The 23,560-nt window shown below is 40.6% G+C and overlaps 1 protein-coding gene across 1 annotated transcript in view; it reads left to right on the top strand.

Annotated features, from left to right (window-relative positions):
• LOC126262729 (probable G-protein coupled receptor CG31760) overlaps nt 1-23,560 on the top strand; it is a 682,895-nt gene that overhangs the window by 550,115 nt on the left and 109,220 nt on the right. Inside the window, exon 7 of the mRNA XM_049959532.1 lies at nt 5,285-5,499. Within this exon, the coding sequence (XP_049815489.1) occupies nt 5,285-5,499 (215 nt within the window). The remainder of the gene's footprint in view (nt 1-5,284; nt 5,500-23,560) is intronic.

Here is a 23,560-nt window from a genome sequence, read left to right as displayed (position 1 = left end):
AAAGTTCTGAAGGTGGCAGGGGTAAAATACAGGGAGCGAAAGGCTATTTACAATTTGTACAGAAACCAGATGGCAGTTATAAGAGTCGAGGGGCATGAAAGGGAAGCAGTGGTTGGGAAAGGAGTGAGACAGGGTTGTAGCCTCTCCCCGATGTTATTCAATCTGTATATTGAGCAAGCAGTAAAGGAAACAAAAGAAAATTTCGGAGTAGGTATTAAAATTCATGGAGAAGAAGTAAAAACTTTGAGGTTCGCCGATGACTTTGTAATTCTGTCAGAGACAGCAAAGGACTTGGAAGAGCAGTTGAACAGAATGGACAGTGTCTTGAAAGGAGGATATAAGATGAACATCAACAAAAGCAAAACGAGGATAATGGAATGTAGTCAAATTAAATCGGGTGGTGCTGAGGGGATTAGATTAGGAAATGAGACACTTAAAGTAGTAAAGGAGTTTTGCTATTTAGGGAGCAAAATAACTGATGATGGTCGAAGTAGAGAGGATATAAAATGTAGACTGGCAACGGCAAGGAAATCGTTTCTGAAGAAGAGAAATTTGTTAACATCGAGTATAGATTTAAGTGTCAGGAAGTCGTTTCTGAAAGTATTTGTATGGAGTGTAGCCATGTATGGAAGTGAAACATGGACAATAACCAGTTTGGACAAGAAGAGAATAGAAGCTTTTGAAATGTGGTGCTACAGAAAAATGCTGAAGATAAGGTGGGTAGATCACGTAACTAATGAGGAGGTATTGAATAGGATAGGGGAGAAGAGAAGTTAGTGGCACAACTTGACTAAAAGAAGGGATCGGTTGGTAGGACATGTTTTGAGGCATCAAGGGATCACAAATTTAGCATTGGAGGGCAGCGTGGAGGGTAAAAATGTAGAGGGAGAGCAAGAGATGAATACACTAAGCAGATTCAGAAGGATGTAGGTTGCAGTAGGTACTGGGAGATGAAGAAGCTTGCACAGGATAGAGTAGCATGGAGAGCTGCATCAAACCAGTCTCAGGACTGAAGACCACAACAACAACAACGTTTCAGCATTTGTTAATTAATATTTTCATCGGATAACAAATGTGAAATTGAAATAAAAGTAGAAAAATGTTGCTGTAGAACCGCTCAGACCAGCGGCAATCCACTTACACCACTTTTATACTATGCACTAAGATATCGGCTGCACTATTTTAGATACTCGAAATGTTTTATAGGTAACAAAGCTCTAAAAACCTTCAAATCATCCAAGCGATTCACTTTCTTGAGGAGGCGGGGCATAACTGCGTTGTACTGCTTTAGCAAATGGATTTCCATCCACTGAGCCTCAAGTTCTCTAAATGTGAAGAAAATGGAAGAAAGATCTCGTTGTCAGACAATATAGATTAACACGCATAGAGTGTGTGTGTGTGTGTGTGTGTGTGTGTGTGTGTGCGTAATGCTACCTGTACACTCTCCGAAGGCAATGCATAAAGAATTCCCCTGTTTGTTCACAATCGACCAAGAAGACCGCAGTAAGTGGTTGATGATACTTCAGCCAAATTATTTTCACTTTATTCCGTTTTCTAACTATTCATATTTCCCTTAATTATGGGCGATTCCTCTATACCTTTGAACGTTGAAGTGAAACGTGTTAATATTAATACTTTTCACCATCAGTTCTTCCTAGCCATGTGCTGAACACGACAGAGCTTACTAGGAGTTCGACTTCAACCGACTATTGCTCTTTTCCGTCTTCTGCGTCTTTTATCTCGCTTGGATCTCCCGACCATATTCCTCCATCCACATCCAACGCCACTCGTACGCTTGTTATACAACATTATAAACGGCGAAAATAGTACCATGCAGTATTCAGACAGGTTCTGTACACTTTTGCGTTCTTAATGCTACAGATTCCATTGCCAAGTGAATAAAGGCCTCACCTTCAATAGTTGACTCCTGTTTGATCAGTTTGTTCACCCATGAATTTGCATAGTTTGTAAATTTATTGACTGACGTGCACTCTATTTCAATATTGTTAAAAATAATACTGATGCACTTTCTAGAGGTCGCTAGTAATCGAAATCACAAGCGCAGTGCCAATCAACACCCGAGTCATACGTGGGTTAGAAAACCGCAGCAATCACTACTCAGCAGACCAACAAAATAAATTTTCCATTAACACATCTATATGGCCTATGGAACTCAAAGTTTTCATTCAGTTATGTGTAATATAAAAACCCAATGACTGATATATTGCATGAAACACATCGGTAAACCTAACTCCTAGCATACACTAAACCATCAGTTAATGGTTATAGTGACAAATAATATTAATTTTAAAAGAGTTTCTCGTTAACGGTGGCAATAATCTTACAATAATCTCCAACAACAGACATTCAGTGTATAGCTGTTATAAAGCTTGTTTCATGAACCAACAATAAACTGCTATGTGTCATCTTAAATGTATCTTATGTCACATACCATTACATGTAAATTGGAAGTGAGCAACTAGTGGCTATCTTCGTTAAGTTGTCATACACGGAGAACAACTTCCAAAATAAAAACCAATTTCATACCTGCTGAGACATGCAAAACGTCGTTGGTACTCCTAGCTATAACATATGTGCTCCATGATAACATTGTTGTACTTTAGACATTTGTCACTTTACTGACTAAGGGAATAATTTTTAACACGTCTGACTACTTTTCGAGTTCACGGCGTAAGATTTAGGTACATTCTAGCAGCAGTACATAATTTTCCAGACAGCGCCCATTTGCAAGGAACACTGCCAATAACAGCTGGTGTTATAACTATGACATAACCGTTTACCAAGTTATAGAATCGTCACCAGGACTCTCTATGTTTAGTGTTTGGGCCTATCTTATTAGAAAGGAATATCCTTATAGTTAATTCTATGATTTAAATTGCCGCCATCTCACATAACATAATTTCTGTTAATTTAGTATTGTATTTATTATTTAACATGATTATGTTAGGACCTCCAGATCCTCGTGTTTGGTCAGAGCAGATTTTGACTCAATAATATTTTAAAATTTATAAATCAATTAAATATGTATCATAATGATATTATAAATCAAATAGCAGTAATACGAATATCAGTAACAGCTAGAGTGGAAAGCGATCTCCATACATGGAGCTTATTTCCAAAAGGTACCAAATCAAATAGGGCAAGTTGAGCAGAGTAGAAAAACTCCATGTAGGAACATTAGTCCTCGTATGCAAATCGTAGTAGTGATATAACTTTTAGAGAAATTTAGGGTGTTCCTCATTATTATTGTACAGTCATTGGTAATTTTATTTTGGATTTGGTTCTTTTTGGTGTGAAAATCATTTTAAAAGTGTACAAATTATACTTCAAAAACAAATATCATTTAATATTCATATACTTTGTGACATTTACCACAAATTAATTTAGATGAGAAGTTTACCAACCCAAAATTTAAAACATAATTTATCTTTGTTTAGAGCATAAATTATCATATATTTATTCCCTACTGGAACTTCTAGAATGGGATACACTTCAGTTTAGGCACAACTATTTTTTGTGAGTTGCTACGAAATAGTATTTTAAGAATGATTATGCATATAGAAATCAAATTTTCCTAGTATTACTGATATTCGGTTCCAAACATCAGTCACCAGTCCTCATTATGTACTCGTACATCATTAAATTCTACCATGCCTTTGTAGAAATAGATTTGATTACTTTCAGATTTCATTGTAGGGACACCAGGTCATTTACGTTTTCCTGTTTTACACGACTACTATTAGTTAAAACGTTTACTAGATGCAAAATGCAATCATTCCCTACCTTACATTCTGCTTTTGCAAACTGGTCCCGTTGCATATGTAGCATGCAGACCAACTAGTACTGATATATTATGAATAGTGAGACTTTAGCCTCACTAATTTTGAAGGCTTTTGCTTTGGAACTGGTATTTGACCGAATTCTTGCCAACTAACCGAGAAAAAAAATCATAACTCAGGGCGTAAAGTGTTTCTACTGTGTCAAAAACATTGTCATATTTTTATGAGAGCATTACATTTCAATCTTTGGAATTTATAGGTTGCGAAAAGACCTATCTAAAGGCATGTATGAATGACCACGTACAGGAAAAACCACTCAATCTGTAATCCCTGTCGTGACGAAAAGAAAATAGAATAATTTTTGTTCATACACAATTCCCACAAAACAATGACATTACGGTTTTAAAACTGGCTTAAAAAATCCCACAGACATGAACTAGTTACCTTTGGACCCCTATCACCTTCACTCCGAAGCCATCTATGAAAATGCATCGCGTTTGGTGAAACGATTATGCTCTCCTAATGAATAACTATTCCAGCATGATAACATAATTGGCGTGAATAATATGCTGTATTAACTTGCGCCTTGGTAAAGGCTACTTCTGCATCAGGCCAAAGTATTCTGCTACACTGTCGTTCGACGTCACGACACTCAGCTAGATCAGTGCAAGAGGATTTGGTACTACTTGCAATGAAAGTTCAAGAGGATTCGTTACGTTTTGGTGTAAAATACTAGATCTGACAATGTTTTTTAAGGTATTTGGTATTTTGAGCTGGAAAATAGTTACTTGAGACTTGCAACAAGCTATTTGGTAGTTTGGTAGGGTCTGCTAACATTATTAGAATTTTTTGGATTTCGTAGCTTTTGGAAGCCAACGCCACGTATATCCTTGAGCACTTGAAATAATAGTACCGACTAGTATGTGATAACAGCTGCAAAACCAAAACTAAGGCTAATAGCATGACACTAATAACAATGACAGCAATAATAGTAGCAGCATAAATGCAAACACAGTAAAGTGCAAGGGTGCAAAATTGAAATATAACGTACGAAGTACTGAGAAACGGGAACTTAGGCACTCTGCCTTAGTTATGGGCTTTAGGAAATTGTGAATGTCTAGTTGGAAAGGAGGTTCCGTAATTGTGCCGCCGTAAAGGGTGAGTGCAACAATAAGGACACGCTTTATTGTTGTTCTACGACATTTGTTACCAGCTGTCTTTAGAAGAAAGAAGTGACTAATTTCCCTGATACTGTGAGAGATATACAGCAACATGGTTCCTCTTTTAGTTATTCTTTTCCTTTCACATAATCAACGACGTAGATTTCAGGTTCTCCATTCCGTGTTAGAACAGAGAGTTGTACATGTAGGGTACACATTTATAAAAGCAAAACAAGGCAGGAGGAATGGAATACGGAAATGTAAGCGTGAAACTGAAAACAATGTGCAGCTCAACTGTCTGCCCAACGACGCTCACTTTTTCAGGATATCTGTGATATTTCGGGTGCGGTCGGCGAAGGCGATCAAGATCACCGACTTCGACCTGCTGAAGCGGCTGGGCGTGATCGTGGCCGTGTTCAGCGTCTTCCTCGTGATCAGGACGCTGGTGGCGCCGCCGCACGTGATCGTGGGCCGCACCGCCGACGACCTCAAGGCGTACCTCTGCCGCACCGACTGGTGGGACCACTCCTTCACCACCAGTGAGTACGAGGGCAGCGGCTGCCGCACCTCGCTTTCTGCGTCTTTGTCGTGTCTCACTTATTAGGTTAAGAAATCTGTAGAATTATGCTGTACGGACTGTAATGCCAAGTTACGAAGTACTCCTCAACTTAACGGCTTCCGTTTCCTGGTGGCCGATTACTATAATATTTTCCACAATACAGAAGTCTCCGATCTAGCACCGCATATTGATTTTCATTCTCATCTTTTTCAGAGAGTGGAAGTCAACGATATCGGAATTGATTGTCGACATGAGTTGGTTACAGTACTGAAAACTTCTCACACTTTTTAAAATGTTCAAATGTGTGTGCGTTCCTATGGGACCAAACTGTTGAGGTCATCGGTCCATAAACTTACATACTACTTAGACGCCGTCCGGGGTGGCCGAGAGGTTCTAGGCGCTACAGTCTGGAACCGCGGGACCGCTACGATCGCAGAATCGAATCCTGCCTCGGGCATTGATGTGTGTGATGTCCTTAGGTTAGTTAGGTTGAAGTTGTTCTAAGTTCTAGGGGACTGATGGCCACAGCAGTTAAGTCCCATAATGCTCAGAGTCATTTGAACCATATTTTAACTACTTAGACAAACTTACGCTAAATACAACACTCACACCCATGCCTGAGGGAGGACTCGAAACTACGGCGGGAGTGGCGACCCGATTCGTGACATGGCACCTCAAACCGCGCGGCCACTCCGGGCGGCCACACTTTTTCACCTCAGCTTATGTATTTTAATTTATGGAGAATAATCAGGCTGTGTTTCCATTCTTGGATGAACTAATGATTCACAGGGTCGGGGTAACACGAGAAATAACGCACAGAAAAACAAGGGCAGTGTATGCCACTGTCCACGGTAAATTATGACAGCCAAAACAGTTGCAGGATGAAGATTTATTGAAATTCTTGAGCACGGTTTCGGTATATCTAAATATACCTTCATCAGAAGTAAAATACACAAAAATCACATCCTGCAATGGAGATTCATAAAACAATTGTCCCAAAGGCGTCGTCAGTAGTTAAAGCATCATCTCCATTTATACAACATGATTATGGACAGAGGGTCGATGCGAACACAGTTTAGCCTCAGTACTTCACCTATGAACCGTGGTCAAGAATTTTAATAAATCTTTATCCTGCAACTGTTTTGGCTGTCATAATTCACCGTGAAGAATTTTAACAGTTGCTGTTTCAGCCATGTTTAAAACCTTGAAGTATGCCATTGTCTTTGTTTGAATAGCGGCGTATTCTTCCAGTAATCTCTAAAAACCACTACTAGCAGACATTCTAAGGAAGAAGACACGTATTTTTCGGAAATGTACGTAGACAATTCGAAGAGAGTGTGTTCAGGACAGAACCTAAAAATATCTTCCAACTCCTTACTTTCCATTTCCTCAGCGTTCATGAAGTTAAGCAGTAAGTGGAAAGGAAAATACAGAATCCTAAAAGTGAGACAGGCAGAAAGTACAAAATGGCGAAGAAGAAGCGGCTAGAGAACAGATACGAGGCTGTAGCAACCTGCGTAACTACGAGAAACGTACAAGTCACTTGTAGGGAAGTTAGGGATCTTTGGAGCAAAGAAAATCGGCCGTATGAGTAACGAAAGCTCAGGGGACAACACAAAGTGGAAAGGTTAAAGGAATCTTTAGAGCGTCGGTATAAGGGAAATAAAATTGAAGACAATATTGCCGGCCGGAGTGACCGTGCAGTTCTAGGCGCTACAGTCTGGAACCGCGAGACCGCTACGGTCGCAGGTACGAATCCTGCCTCGGGCATGGACGTGTGTCATGTCCTTATGTTAGTTAGGTTTAAGTAGTTCTAAGTTCTAGGGGACTGATGACCTCAGAAGTTGAGTCCCATAGTGCTAAGAGCCATTTGAACCATTTTTTGAAGACAATATTATAGAAGGAGGAAGTAGGTGAGATGTAGAAGAAGCGATATCGCAAGAAGAATTCGACAGTGCACTGCAAGCTTTAAATACAAACATGGCACTTGGAGTAGACGACACTCCTTTAGCAATATTGAGATTCTTGGGAGGGCCAGACATGAAAAAACTACTTGTTGTGCAAGATATATGAGCAACGGGAAATATCCTTACAGTTCAAAAGAATAATAATGCCAGCCCCAATTAAAACCCGTATCGGGGACTATGAGAGTCGGTACAGGGGAAATTCAGGTTACACTTGAGGCAATACTGGCTCTAAGACCTATTTTACAAGGTCGTTAGAGAAAGATAAACCTATTTTAATAGCATTTATGGACTGGTTTATACGCCTTGAGATTCTGAAAGCAGCAAGGAACTAATCTTTATTCGCTTCTTGTACAGAAACCAGAATGTGCCGGCCTAAGTGGCCGTGCGGTTAAAGGCGCTGCAGTCTGGAACCGCAAGACCGCTACGGTCGCAGGTTCGAATCCTGCCTCGGGCATGGATGTTTGTGATGTCCTTAGGTTAGTTAGGTTTAACTAGTTCTAAGTTCTAGGGGACTAATGACCTCAGCAGTTGAGTCCCATAGTGATCAGAGCCATTTGAACCAGAATGCAAGCAGAAGTGTCGATGGACCTGAAAGGAAAGCACATGTTGAGAACGGAATCAAACAAGATTATTGCTTGTCTCAGGTGTTATTCAATCTGTACATTGGTTAAGTCGCGACGGAAAAATTAGGGAGGACCAATGAAATTCGGGGAGGAGATTCAGTAACTGTGTTATTTGTGATCACTTAATGACTCGGTCAGAGAGAACAAAAGACTGGGAAGAGCAGTTGAATGGAATGGGCAGCGCCTTCAAAAGAGATTATAAAATGAACATTAACCAAAGTGAAACAATGGCAATAGAATGTAATCGAATTTAATGAGGCTACTGTTTAGGAATCAGATTAGGAAATGAAAAACCAAAACTAGTTGATGAGTTTTTCTATTTGTACACTAAAGAAACTGGTGATGGCCGATGCAAAGAGATTTCAAAGTTTGTTAAAGTCTCTTACAAATTTAAGTGTTAGGAAACATTTGCTGAAATTTTATTTCTGGAGTTCGGGCTCGTTCGAAAATGACATCTGGACAATGATCACTTCCGATAAGAAGAGAATATAATCTTTTCAAATGATCTGCTATAGAAGGATGCTTAAAATCAATTTCGTAGTTTGAATAAGTAATGTGGAAGTACTGAATCGAAGAGTGAAAAACATAAAGAGATTTAGAGCACAAGTTTACGTGAAGAAGGTGTTGATTCATAGGTAACATTCTGACGCATCACGGTGTAGTCAGTTGGGTAATGGAGGGAGATGTGTATGTGTGTGTGTGGGGGGGGGGGGGGGGAGTATAAATATCAAAGGGAGGCCTAGGCATGAATAGAAATAATTGATGTAGACTGCAACAATAACTCAGAAGTTAAGAAGCTTGTACAGCACAGACAAACATGCATAGCCGTATTAACCGTCTTTGTATTGAAGCCCGCAAGAACGTCAACAACAATAAAAACAACACAATAACTGACACAAAATGGTGTGATCAGCCGTTGTTGGGACACTCGGTGCCACGAAAAGTCTGCTTTACCATAAGGTATTACAAGATAAATGCTTCTGTACCAGTCATTTTATACTGAAGTGGTGAGAATAACTCGTGAATGCATGACTAGCTTGAGAAGGATAAACTAGTATCACGAATTAGAAGTTCAGATATTGGTTTGCAATTTTTATATATTGTTTCATAACGAAGAAATATTAAAAACCGCAAAGTCGCCAACAGTTTGAATCTATTTAATGTATACTTTTGAAACAAGATATTTATATACAGTTCAATAAGACGATACATTATTCTTAATGGACAATAATTTAGTGAATGCATGTTATGCATATTTCTAATAAAACATCTAAATAAAGTCGAGCATAAAAACACATACAGAATCTGAATAACTTTAATGGTAGTAATTCCTACAATACAGTAGTAGCAGTATTCTTTAATTAACATATTAAAGTATCGTTACTTTTAAATCACTTTACGCCACATTCTTGTCGACTCTATATAATCACTTAACTTGGTTGTCTACTTGAAACAGATACAGACACAAAATGGCGGGACGAGAGGAATGGACAATCTTCTCCATTATCACATTTAACTCATCTTCAGAAAACCCATTTCACTACACACATATTTAGGTAAAATATGATACAGCATATTTTCCTTAATACATAAACAATGCCGATCTCTCAGGGGTTAATGAAAATTACCTCTAAAGGAACCAGTATAGTGGCCAAAAATGTTTAACAGTACAAGACAAAATTATTTCAGGAGGAAGTTGTTTCGGTTGCAAACTGTTTTTAAAGAACTGAAGTGCTGAGATAAGCAATAAGCATCCAGTTACTTACGTTGTAATATCAACTATCATCGTAACAATGAAATAGATACAGAACTTTCGGCAGATTTTGTTATTTTCTGTGAAGAGGTGTATTGTATTATGTGCAACCTAATATTCGACTTCTGCTAGAAACGTTAATATTCATGGAAGTAGCAGTATCAAACAGAGCGTTAATAAATGTTGGTCCAGTTTAATTGTACTCCCCCAGCCTAGTGATAACAGTGTTATGAAGTAGATAGAGTGTATTGCAAATCCCCCTGTCCAAAGCAAATTCAGGTAAAGAGCGTTGTTCTACATGGACATACAACAGGTATATTGTATAGTTTTCTCTGCCGTTTTCTGATATAAGAGTTACTTTTGACGAGCACCTTTAGTATAAGAGGTGAGTAAAATGAATATTCCTTTCAAGAGGAAAATGAAATGTTTTAGGGTGAATCCGGAAGAAATGTAACTAATGTTACCACCATTGATGTTAACAGATCTGTGGCGAAAATGCGGTTACGGGCTTTATTTAACCGCATTGTTAAATTGTTTACCACCAATTAAAGCATACAACCGAAGAAAAATCTACGTAGGGCAACTGAAACGGGCGAAATTAATGTGTATTTACTTGACAATGTCTGGTCTATCAGACATGCAAGTCAGAAGACATGCATCGTAACTTAAATAAATATTAAATAGCACGACGGACATGACAGAGACACTAACACCGAACTCTTGTCATTTGCTGACTCATATATTTGTCGCGGAAATGGCGTAATTACATTACATTACGATTATCGATTTCCATGGATCCCTTGGAGAGGAGTCTCTGGGATGTGGAAAGAGTCAAAACTTTTTTTTATACTCGGATACATGGATATTGTACAAGTCTAATGTAGACAGAGTTATGAGCTGTAATCCTTGTGAAGATATTCATCGATGGAGTAGAAGGAGTTGGCTAACAGGAAGTTCTTTAATTCACTCTGAAACCGATCTTTATCACTTACAAGACCTTTGACATGCTCTGGTAAGTTATTAAATATATGAGTACCCACGCATTTGACACCCTTTTCTACTAATGTTAAGCTTTTATAGTCTTTATACAGGTTGTTTTTGGTTCTGGTATTATAATCATGTTTTGCACTATTTTGTGTAAAGAGAGACATGTTGAAAATGACAAAGGACATCAATGAGTAGATGTACTGACAAATAGTAGTTACAATACCAAGTTTCTTAAAGAGGTCTCTGCATGATGATCTACGACTGACACCAGATATAATTTTAATGACTCGTTTCCGAATTTTGATAATGTTCTCTCTGTGAGAGAAGTTTCTCCCAAATATGATTCCATAAAATAAAGAAATAATGTTTGACCGTAACGGATCGTGAACAGTTTGGAATATGCAGGTTTGGATCGGTCCTGGTAGCAAACACGAATGGCCAAAATGGTTAAGGTGAACACTCACAATAGGTGAGTGGATTCGGTTATCAGTGTGGCACAAACTTTTGTGCGTCACAAATAGTAGTATTTTCATGCATGATACATCTGATGTCGAAGAACGCGCCTTCAGTAAATATTTTCGTAATATTTGTTACAGACGTATATCATCAACAATGTATGCAACGGTCCTGGAAGTGTGCATGGATAGCTGAAGTCGTTAACGCAAAAACTCGGAATAAGCAGGAAATCCGGGGTAGAGTCTCAGTCTCGCACAAATTTTCATATCTCACAAATGGGGAGCTGATGTCGAAGTATTCGCCATAATTAAGAAAAATGTAATTCAAAATGGCTCTAAGTACTATAAGGCTTGGAAAATGTAATTGCAGAGCTGGCTGCTGTTGCTGTGAAGCCTACGAATTGTCACAAATGTTTATAAAGCTTATTCTCAGCTTCCATGGTTAATAGACATAACGAGTGGCAACTATGAAAGTTCTTATCGCTTTACGGACATTTTTAGATGGAAAAGCGTTTGTAAATTTTTTGGCGGATCAGTTACCATTATTGATTGAAATTCGCTAAGATTAATTAAGAATTATAACATCATGGTGATTGCTAAGCACATTATCCACTAAGAACTAGAGGTAATAGATCGTTATCATAGTGATAGCTGCATCAGACGAGATGTTCAACAAACTGGCCTACTAGGTCATCGTATCGTACACATTAGAGAAGTTTTTAATGTAAGACTTCGTAAAATTATACATATGCCATGGAATGAACTACTGCAAATGTTATAAAAATGAGAGTCATGTCTATAGAAAAATATTCGTTATAATGTGTCGGAAGAAACTGGATCAGATTACTTCTGATTTAAAAAGTCTAGGAAGGACAGGTAAGAAAACTATGCAATGCAAAGGCGAGGACAGGGAAGGTCAGTGGGTATGCCTGTTCCCTCTTTTGGAAATTTTCATAATAGCTGGTGATGCTGGCATTAAATATCCACAAATTAAATAATGTTTTTGACCCGCCAGGTTAGCCGAGCGCGTTAACGCGCTGCTTCCTGGACTCGGGTGGCGCGCCGGCCCCGGATCGAACTCGCCCGGCGGATTAACGACGAGCGCCGGTGTGCCGGCCAACCTGGATGTGGTTTTTAGGCGGTTTTCCACATCCCTCTAGGTGAATACCGGGATGGTCCCCACATCCGCCTCTGTTAAACGGCTCGCAGACACCTGAACACTTTCGCGCTACTCCATGAATTACACTAGTCGCAGACAGTTGGGGTACACTAATTTCTTCCCAGGGTGTACGGGTTGGCGGCAGGAAGGGCATCCGGCCACCCCTTCAACTAACATTGCCACATCCGATTAACCACCATTCTGACACTGCATTGTTGTTGTTGTGATCTTCAGTCCTGAGACTGGTTTGATGCAGCTCTCCATGCTACTCTATCCTGTGCAAGCTTCTTCATCTCCCAGTACCTACTGCAGCCTACATCCTTCTGTATCTGCTTAGTGTATTCATCTCTTGGTCTCCCTCTACGATTTTTACCCTCCACGCTGCCCTCTAATACTAAATTGGTGATTCCTTGATGCCTCAAAACATGACCTACCATCGATCCCTCTTCTAGTCAAGTTGTGACACAAACTCCTCTTCTCCCCAATTCTATTCAGTACCTCCTCATTAGTTATGTGATCTCCCCATCTAATCTTCAGCATTCTTCTGTAGCACCACATTTCGAAAGCTTCTATTCTCATCTTGTCTAAACTATTGATCGTCCATGTTTCACTTCCATACATGGCTACACTCCATACAAATACTTTCAGAAACGACTTCCTGACACTTCATTCAATACTCGATGTTAACAAATTTCTCTGCGGAAAAAATGGTATAAGTAACAGATTAAATAATGTTTTTAAGAAGAAGATAATTCGTATCTGAGTTACTGTACTCCCGTTACAGGCAAGTAACAATGTGGTTATGTGCATTATAAGACACTGTTAATATAATTCATATGTAGTAAAAAGATACAGCAATATCCGATAAGAGTGTCGTATGTGAACAAAGCCTCTTTGTTAAGTTCTAGGCAGATTGAGATGCTAGTCACCTAACCGCAGCGCGAGTGCTCTTTCCAAATCGATCAGGCTTCTTGCTCTACCAGGGGAGAAGGAATGGGGCCATCTCAGCGGGTGGAGGATCGCCCGCCGCCCCCTAGGGAGGACATTAGGGACCCCAGAGGGGCGCTACGACGCCGCCTCGGGCAAATGTAGGCAGCTCGGTAGCAGGGTGCCCTGCAGCCGTGTCCCTCCAAGGCAAACGGCATTCCTGTATGTGTGGGGAGGAATTATTATCTCCTTACGTCTTTCATACACAAGCAGAAAACTCTCTAAAGATAAGAAGCTGCGACATGGTCGCGATTTCAACAATGGTCCGAACATATAATAAATTTTCTTCACTTTATGTCTATAATCACAAATTTTAGTCATCAGACTACCGGTTTCGGTCTATAATGACCATCTTCAGACCTGTTTTAGAAAAACATGTCCTATGGCTCCGGTACATTAGCATATGTTTTTTAAAAATAGATCTGAAAGTGGTCATTATAGACCGAAACCGGTAGTCTGATGACAAGAATTTGTGACTATAGACGTAAAATACACGAAAATTTTTCTGGTAAAAAGAAAATTAAATGAGCATATGCATCGTTCGCCGGGAGGTCTGATCCGGGGATGTTCGGCTGCCAGCGCAAGTCTTATTGCAGGCGACGCATTATTGGGCGACTTGATGAGGATGAAAGGATGATGACTACAACACAACACCCAATCCCCAAACTGAGAAAAACTCCAACCCGGCCGGGAATCGAACCCGGGCCCGCTTGCATTGGAGGTGAGCACGTTACCACCTTTTTTTTTATTTTCTCATTTTGTTCGTTTTCGTTCATTGCATCTGCTCAGGACGGACGTTGTAACACATCCGTTTAAGTTCGTCGTTGATCCATTAACTCAGTTTTTTTATTACAGAGGGCAGCTAACCCTCTGACCGAACACGCTGAGCTACCGTGCCGGCTACCCAGCTAAACAGGCGGACTTTGTCTCTAAAGATCTCTCGATGAAAGCTGATACAACTTTAATAGCAAAAATGATAACGCCGTACGTTGTTACATGTTATCGTCCATAGTTGATTTTGCAACCTCACCATTTGATCCAGAAATCGAAACAACCAACAGGTTGAAAGATCATGACAGATTATAATTTTCACCTGGATTGGGACTCGAACCTAGCCTCTTCATGTGAAGTAAAAATTAATTCTGTGATCAATTACCCAGGCCGTAACTAATCTGTTGTCTACATAACATGGTTTGTTCCACAAGTGCTATCTCGACAAGGTATGCAGGAGAACTTCTGTGACGTTCTGAAGGTAGGAGTTGCGGTGAAAAATTTAGTCGGCATTTTAGTTCTGCGAGCTCTTCCAGGGGACTGACCACCCTCTGTAACAAAAAATTACATGAAGTTCTCATGGATGGAATGTGAAGATGTCATATGGCATCCGTGCAGAACTAGTGTATAAAGGCGACGAAGGAATAGATAGAAAGGAACGAAAACAATCCGCAGAGCAAATTACCCACAAAATGTACATGCTCAGGCTTGAGTTCCAGTCTGGCGCCCACTTTTAACGTTCCAGCGAGTTTCCAACCAGCGCCCTCTCCTGTAGAGAGAAAACTCATTCTGCGCCCAACAGGCACTTGTAAGCAAGAATAGACCTGAGTCACGTATAAGTGAAGTTGCTGAACAATGTTACGTAGGTCCTTGAAGTCATGGATATTAACGCTACACTAATTTTATGTCTGTGTCGTTGAATTCAAAGGTTAAGGTCAAACTGTAAAACGGCTGTACAAAGGCTACATGACTAGCAGTAACTTATGTAAACAGACCTCATACATTGAAACGAGTGTAACGACGTTGTTTACCAATCAGAAAGGTTCAAAAACATGGCTCTTAGCACTATGGGACTTAACATCTGTGGTCATCAGTCCCCTAGAACTTAGAACTACGTAAACCTAACTAACCTAAGGACAACACACACATCCATGCCCGAGGCGGGATTCGAATCTGCGACCGGAGCGGTCACGCGGTTCCATTTGAAGCGCCTAGAACCGCACGGCCACACCGGCTGGCCCAATGAGAAAGGTTCCAATATTCATCATTCCATTACAAATGATTTGCAGTATCTTTCTAAGATGAAAAAAACAACAATTTTAATGGTAGGTGATATCGTTAATGACATCGGTAGTCGAGAGACCCAATCGTTGGCCACTGACCGAAGCTTCCACAGAGCACAATGTCTTTTGAAAGGTTGACCTCTGTAGCAACCGTTAATGACATCGGTAGTCGAGAGACCCAATCGTTGGCCACTGACCGAAGCTTCCACAGAGCACAATGTCTTTTGAAAGGTTGACCTCTGTAGCAACTCAGTGGTGAGAATTGGATACTTATTTATGTCGCATTGCATTCACATGTAAGTCAATCCACAAATTAGACAATGAAGATTTATTTGTTGCATTTCAGATAGAGCGCTTCATGGTAATAATTCTATGTGTACCTTACAACGACGTAATGCGACTACGAGAGGAGTATGGTGTAGGTAGCTGTACAACAATTCTCAGAACCACTTGCTGTGTGTACGAACAATTCGTTAAATAGCACCTGATACATGATGACAGCCTCTATCAGGTTTTCATCTGATATTCTCTCTGTCTGCCTGTTTGGAACGTATCGTATCAACGACCATCTGTCAAGGTACTTCCCAATGTCAGGCTGGCAGTCAGGAATAATCCCTAAACTGAAAGACGAATCAAAAGCTGCAAATGCATAATAACAGTTTTTGTCAGTATTTCTGCTTTTTTTCTATACTGTCGTGATTAGACTGATTTGGCACGTTAGCAACGTTCAAAATTCGTAAACTGCACCGTTTGTGATAACTGGAAATCATACATTTTCATAGAAGACACGCAATTAGTAACTAAGCTATAATTATTATAAACCGTTTATTGTTCTTCCTGCATAAATACTCTTTCAAATATTATGGAAAAGATTTTTTTCTTTTGCTTCGTGGCCGGGTCCGCCGTGGATAGTGCCGTTATCAATTTGGTGACCTAGCTTTATTAATCGGAGCATTGTCCCTGAAGAAAGATTTTCGATCTCTCGCGTTAACAAGAAACAGTTGCGACGGATTTTTTCGTGCGTGCGTGCGATGCACGAATTGCGACGGATTTTAAGTTGCTGCTGCAATGCTATTTCTTTTATAATTTTTGTTCACCTACCTCTTTACAGCGGTAGATCTTCGCACGTACACTCCTGACTACAGCTACTTACGAGATCACAGAAAAGTCGTGTTGAGGGAACTGTAACGACATAGCTACACGCCGGAGGCCGCTATAAGTAAATTTTGCGGAAAATTGTCTATGTACTTTAAAGAAATGATTCGGAAAGGTGATGTCACTCGTACTTTAAACATGAAGTTCAAATTTAAACCTTCAATAGATCTTTATTGCCGTTAAGCAAAATCATCAGCCCACATTTACGAAAATTACTAAAGTTTCTGCTCACAGTTATCACCATACCTAAAACAGCCAGAACTTTTACTCCCCAAATTCCGAAACCAATTACTTGTAACACAGTCAATGATCGGCCAATTACTTCTGCGCATGATATTCAGTGGTTGTCTTAAGTTAAAGTTTATGCTCGCCATGAAATACTCAGTAAGAATATACTCGGTACCGACACGCTATATAATTCAAAGTTCACTCGCGATTTTAGTCGGAACGAATTATCACAACACTCTAATGTTTTCATAAACAGTTTCTGGTCACTACCAGATACCATTAACACTGGACCATAACGCGGAAGTCATCCCAAGACTTCATCTTACACATAATGCGAAAAGTCACATCCAGCATAACCGCCTCCAATCAAAGCTAGCTCGCGACTCTTCTCTCTCACTCTTCCATACTCAAAACTATATCTCCTCGCTAGGCGACCAACCGTCTCGCTTCTCATTGGCTGTCAGCACTTACGACCAATGAGAACTCACTTCTAGGGCGCGGCTCGCGCCAAAATCTAGCAAGCACTAACCACTTCTCTAGGCTCATTGGCGTCATCAAATTAAGTAACACAAAACTCTCTAATTAAATAAACAAAACAAAATGAACTATAAGCTTTACTCTACATCTGGAAATTTTTTATGTAGTCGCGAATGTTCTGGCTGTCTTATACATAAGCATACATACTTGGACATCCGACATTCACTAGTAGGGGAACCACTAGTGGATTCGTTCCCACGTTACAGAGTTGGAACACTTGCCAGTTCCTGTAGAGAATTACATGAATGATTTTTAATAATGCCGAACGACCCACATACTCTCACGCACGCATTCTCATTCACACGCACCCTAACACACAATACACATATTTACTCAGAATTCTTGAAATTATTATTATAGAAAAGTCACAGAGGTTTTCTGAAACTGGTCGGCCGAAGTGGCCGTCCGGTTAAAGGCGCTGCAGTCTGGAACCGCAAGACCGCTACGGTCGCAGGTTCGAATCCTGCCTCGGGCATGGATGTTTGTGATGTCCTTAGGTTAGTTAGGTTTAACTAGTTCTAAGTTCTAGGGGACTAATGACCTCAGCAGTTGAGTCCCATAGGCTCAGAGCCATTTGAACCGTTTTTTTCTGAAACTAAAAACTTCCCAAATTTATATATGAACACTGAAAGTGTTATCAGATCATCGTACATAGTCACTGAAGGTGAACTATTACATCACTGTATTTATTTATATTCTTGACTGTCGGAAAATTACGTTTTTTTATGGAATTTTACTGACTTCCAAAACACAACTATTTTTGATCTCAGACTTTGACATATTGTTTGTTGTCACAACAGAAGGATGTACATCAAATATGACGTTCCACAGGTTATTCCTTTATTAGTTATTAATATTTTTAGTTTCGTATAATGTAACTGGCCTGCCAGCCCTACTCCACTGCTTTCACACACGCAGCTGCAACAGATGGTCGTGACGTCAGTCTGCAGGAGACAACTCGTCCGTTACTGACCGTATAATACTCTACCGGCTTACACTGCAGCCCACATTCATTCTGAAGTAAAGCTTTTAATAGACAAATGGGCGATCGCGCACTAGTTGCGACGCCACACAGTGAAATTGTGGATGGACAACACCTCTTATTTCTAATAACAAATATCTCTTACGTCCATATGATACAGGATTTTAGGGTCTATTCTAAACTAGACCCATTAAGACCTTTGTGAGAAAAAACACATGCTCGCACTCCTTTGATACACAGCTCATGGTATTCACATACGGCATCTTAAGAATAACTGAAGTAGGTGAACTGACAGATTACCGGTTATCTGGAATATGTTACACGGCTATCCACATTTTGACTGCTAAGATACACACGATCGCACGGACCTCATATGTGTGTCTTGCTCGGAAAATGTTTTGTCAGTAAAACAATGCGCTTTTACTTCGCTTTTACAGAAAAAAACTTCGTATCGCTTTGTCTCGAATAAGCGTAATCGAACCGTTAGAATATCTTGAACATACGCCAATGATTTATCGGACAGGATGACCAGCAATCTCAGAATGTTCACTGAGGTTACTTTCGTCTACAGCAAAGTATCATCGCCGGATGTTGGAAGGAGGAAGTCTACATCTACATCTACATCTGGATAGATACTCCGCAAGCCAACTTACGATGCGTTGGGAGGCTACTCTGTATCACTATCTGTCAGTTTCTTTGCTGTTCCATTCGCAGAGCGAGGGAGAAACGACTCCGTATCATACCTAATTTCTCGTACCTTATCTTGGTGGTCCTTATGTGTAGTATTTGTTGGCGGCAGTAGAATAGTTCGGCAGTTAGCTTCAATTTCCGATTCACTACATTTTCTCAGTAGTGTTTCTCGAACAGAAAGTCTCCTTCTCTCGAAGGATTCCCATTTCATTTCCCGAAGCATCTGAGTAACAGTTACGTGTTGTTTGAACCTATCGGCAACAATTCTAGCAGCCCACCTCTGAATTGCTTCGATGTCTTCCTTCAATCAGACCTGGTACAGATCCCAAACACTCGAGCAGTACTCAAGAATAGGCCGCACCAGTGTCCTATATGCGGTCTCCTTTGTAGGTGAACCAGTCTTTCCTAAAATTCTCCCAAAAGACCGAAGTCGACCGTTCGCCTTCGCTACCTCGGTTCTCACATGTTCCTTCCACCTCATATCGATTTGCTACGTTAGGCCCAGATATTTAAACGACTTGACTATGTCAAGCAGTATACTAGTGATTGTACATGGTGGCAGCCAGTCAAGGAATCTTTTAGGGAATTGGTTTAAAAACTTTATTTCAAAGACTCAGTCAAATCTTCACAAGTTTACTCTCAGAGCATCTTACGCTGTGACTACGTCACACAAGCAACCTGTCTTTCAAAACCGAAGCAGTTCTGTCCAGCTAAAGCTGCTGACAAGAGACACCCTGAGACCTCAACTGAAACTGCTAGCGAATTCACGCCATTAGTTTTAGCCAGTAGCGTGCGCGGGATACCAATCACGTGTGTGTACACTGTGCGAGGTGTCGGGGCTAGCAGTGTATTTAACACTAAATTCTTCTAGAATCTTCATATGGAAATGATGCTCTAAGGCCCCCCCCCCCCCTTTTCTAATTCCGACTTTTGCTGTTGCACGTGGGTTAAGAAGAAACGCGAACTGGCTGTAATCGACCCTGCAAGTGGAGTAGAAAAGAGTTTGGCACCTGCAATAATTTAATTTGATAGAAATTAATTTGATGAAGGAAAGTGTCGTTAACGTAGTGAGAAATGAAAGGTTTGCTTTACCGATCCACAGAAGGAAAGTTCTATCCAAAATAACAATTCGATTTATTATGACTAAACTCAAAATATTAAACAAAACACATGAAACATTTGAAATACGTCAAATTGGATACTCAAATAAATGCTGTGAAAGTGAAGTTGTCCATAAAATAGCTTGTGACGTTTATGACCAAGTGGTATGTGGAGCCAATTCCTTGCAACTCAAATCTTAAGAGAAAGACCCAGCCAACCCAACATTAATTGCTGCTAGAGTAGTGAGAACTCAGACAATGAGCATAAAAGACAGAACCACGTAAGGAAAGACGGGAACAGGTGCGCTCTGCTGAGCTCTGATTATCACAGAGCAAAATTCCCTAATCTGCCAGTGCTGCAGTCATACTTCACCAAGCTGTCTTCTTAACTGCAAGGACACGATCTTGCGTACCGGAAGCGATAAATGGTTGCTTCAACGTCCCGTCGTGGGGATGATAATGTAGCGAGTATAGCCCGAAACAAATTATCCTGGTCTGGTTGTTCCTATCAATACAAACGCGCCTCTGAGGAAGACGAAGAAGGCTCGAAACACAATCACTCACGGTACAATGATTGATTTTAACAAGCGAATTCACACAGTAACTCCGACACAGTCAACTTTAGCCAAAACTGCTCAAGACGGACAACATAGGCCACTTGTACGCAGAACGCTCAATTGCCAACTGTGCTCGGAATGTTACGTTTAAGTCGAAACTTCAGCAACTTCGTCCAACAGTTATAATTAAATGAAAGTATATTAGGCAGCCAACGGAAGGCAGGCTGTCCAGAGCAGCGAGAGCTCAGTCTTGTGACCTACCCGACCGAAAGGCAAGAGCCGACTTCCTCAAGAGCACCCATACAAGCCGAACACAGAACATTCCCGCCCCCACGACAGTGGCCGTGGTTAAACGTTCCAATCAGCAACTCGAAAACCGGTGGAAAATTCCACTCTATTGCCGAAGCACTACTATTCCACCAATGGAGATACTTGGTGCCAATTTCTTCGCCGATTTTGCTACGTCACGGAGTTATCCCGTGAGCAAACCAATCACAGTTAAGATTTTGCAGAAAATGCGAGAATTTGCCCTCCAACACCGCCTGGGAACACAAGTCATTCCCACGCCTCGCTGGAACCCGCCTGTCAACGGACCACCCGGGTGACCAGAGGCGCTTTGTGGGAAGTCCGCGTGTGAAGGAATAGCAACTTTTCACCGCATGCAATTAGAGAGGAAAATCGAATTACTCAGAGTAAGATAGATATATGAGAGGGGGCTCATGCCACCTCTCAACTGGAATGTTCTTCGGTGCGGTACACAGTTGCTTCTCGCTCTTGTAATCCAGACTTGGAGCTGAACAGACGTCTTCTTGGAAGGTAGAGCCTCTGGCTCTGCTTTTCACGTCCACCCACCAATGTCAGGTAACATGAAACGCTTCTCCTTCAGTTGTCCTTTTCAATTAATTGTTCGACCTCCGAGACTGGCCTAAACCTGTTGACTTCCGACCCTGGGCGCGCCCCTTGTACACCGTACATTGAAATACATCCTCTTTATTGTATCTAAGTTCCTGTTTTGCCATTTAACGGCAGCCCTGGATGCCCAACCTCAAATCCTGACCGCTCGAACTCCTGCACACTGCTGCCACGAGGCATATGCTACAACTGCCTCCCTCCTTTCCCTAACCCTGTATACATTTACATAATACTGTATCTGGACATTAAAGGTTAGATCCTCCTGCTCTTCTACATTAACTTCCATTTTTCCATATTTTGAGCTAGCTGCCATTCATCATACCATCTGCAAATTTTATGTAAGTCGTCTTGTATATCTCTACAGTCACTCAACTTCGACACCTTAGGCGTACGGCATCATCAGCAAACAACTGCAGATTGCTCCTCACCCTGTCCGCCAAAACGTTCATGTACCAGGTGATCAAAAAGTCAGTACAAATTTGAAAACTGAATAAATCACGGAATAATGTAGATAGAGAGGTACGAATTGACACACATGCTTGGAATGACATGGGCCATTATTAGAGCCAAAAAAATACAAAATTTCAAAAAATGTACGACAGATGGCGCTTCATCTGATCACAATAACAATAATTAGCATAACAAAGTAAGACAAGGCAAAGATGATGTTCTTTACAGGAAAAGCTCAATATGTCCACCATCATTCCTCGACAATAGCTGTAGTCGAGAAATAATGTTGTGAACAGCACTGTAAAGCATGTCCAGAGCTATGTTGACGCATTGGCGTCGGATGTTGTCTTTCAGCATCCCTAGAGATGTCGGTTGATCACGATACACTTGCGACTTCAGGTAACCCCAAAGCCAATAATCGCACGGACTGAGGTCTGGAGACCAGGAAGGCCTAGCATGACGAAAGTGGCGGCTGAGCACACGATCATCACCAATCGACATGGGCAAGAGATCTTTCACGCATCTAGCATTATGGGGTGTTTATTTTTTTTCTTTTGGTTCTAATAAAACCCCATGTCATTCCAAGCATGTGTGTCAATTTCTACCGCTACATCTATATTATTCCGTGGTTTATCAAGTTTTCAAATCTATACTGACTTTTTGATCACCCGGTATATACAGAACAGCACCAGTCCTATCACTAAGAAATCCAGGAAGAATGAGACGATATTTACACTAGGAGAGAAGAAAACCGATTCTCTTTGAATGGGGTACATGAAAGATAGTGTCTGTGACAAAAAGTAATAACCAGGTACTGCAGGATTGCAATAATAGTGGTGAACGTCTGGTGTTCGTGACTAAGAGACGTTGTGAAATGGAATAAATACGTGAAATCTACAGTACGCAAGGTCAATGGAAAACTTAGATGTGTTGAAACCGTTCTGGAAAAATACAGTGCATATCTGAAGGAAAGCACAAATAATGTGTCTGCATGGCCTGCTCTACAATTCCGTTCTACTGTTGGCAGACGTTGCAACACCTCGGTTCAGTTTACAGTGATAAAAGCTATGGAAAGAATAATTTAAAATTAAGAATAGAATTTTTAGAGGGGAAAATAGTGTAGAATCAGAGTTCGGTAATTGCAGATCAAAATTATAGTATATCAGCAAGTAGTTTAACGTCTAAGTACAGTAAATGCACGGAAGCTCCGTCATGGAGAAGGCAGTAATGTTAAACTCTTGTGATCAAAAACCTATAAAAAGACCTAATCGTCATTCTTGCCGCCTTTTTTTCTTGATTGTTTCGTTAAAGGGCGGGCAACACGTGTCAGCCAGCGAGACAATAATTAGATTGGACTTTATCGTGTTACGATTCACGATAAACTGTCAGAATCTTACGGAGATTAAAGGTGAAGCAGTGTACGATCTCTGACTGTTGGTAGCAAC

This window comes from Schistocerca nitens, chromosome 6, assembly GCF_023898315.1.
Source record: "Schistocerca nitens isolate TAMUIC-IGC-003100 chromosome 6, iqSchNite1.1, whole genome shotgun sequence".
Taxonomy (NCBI): domain Eukaryota; kingdom Metazoa; phylum Arthropoda; class Insecta; order Orthoptera; family Acrididae; genus Schistocerca; species Schistocerca nitens.
The sequence above is the reverse complement of the archived record's forward strand: the minus strand, read 5'-3'. Positions and strand labels throughout refer to the sequence as shown.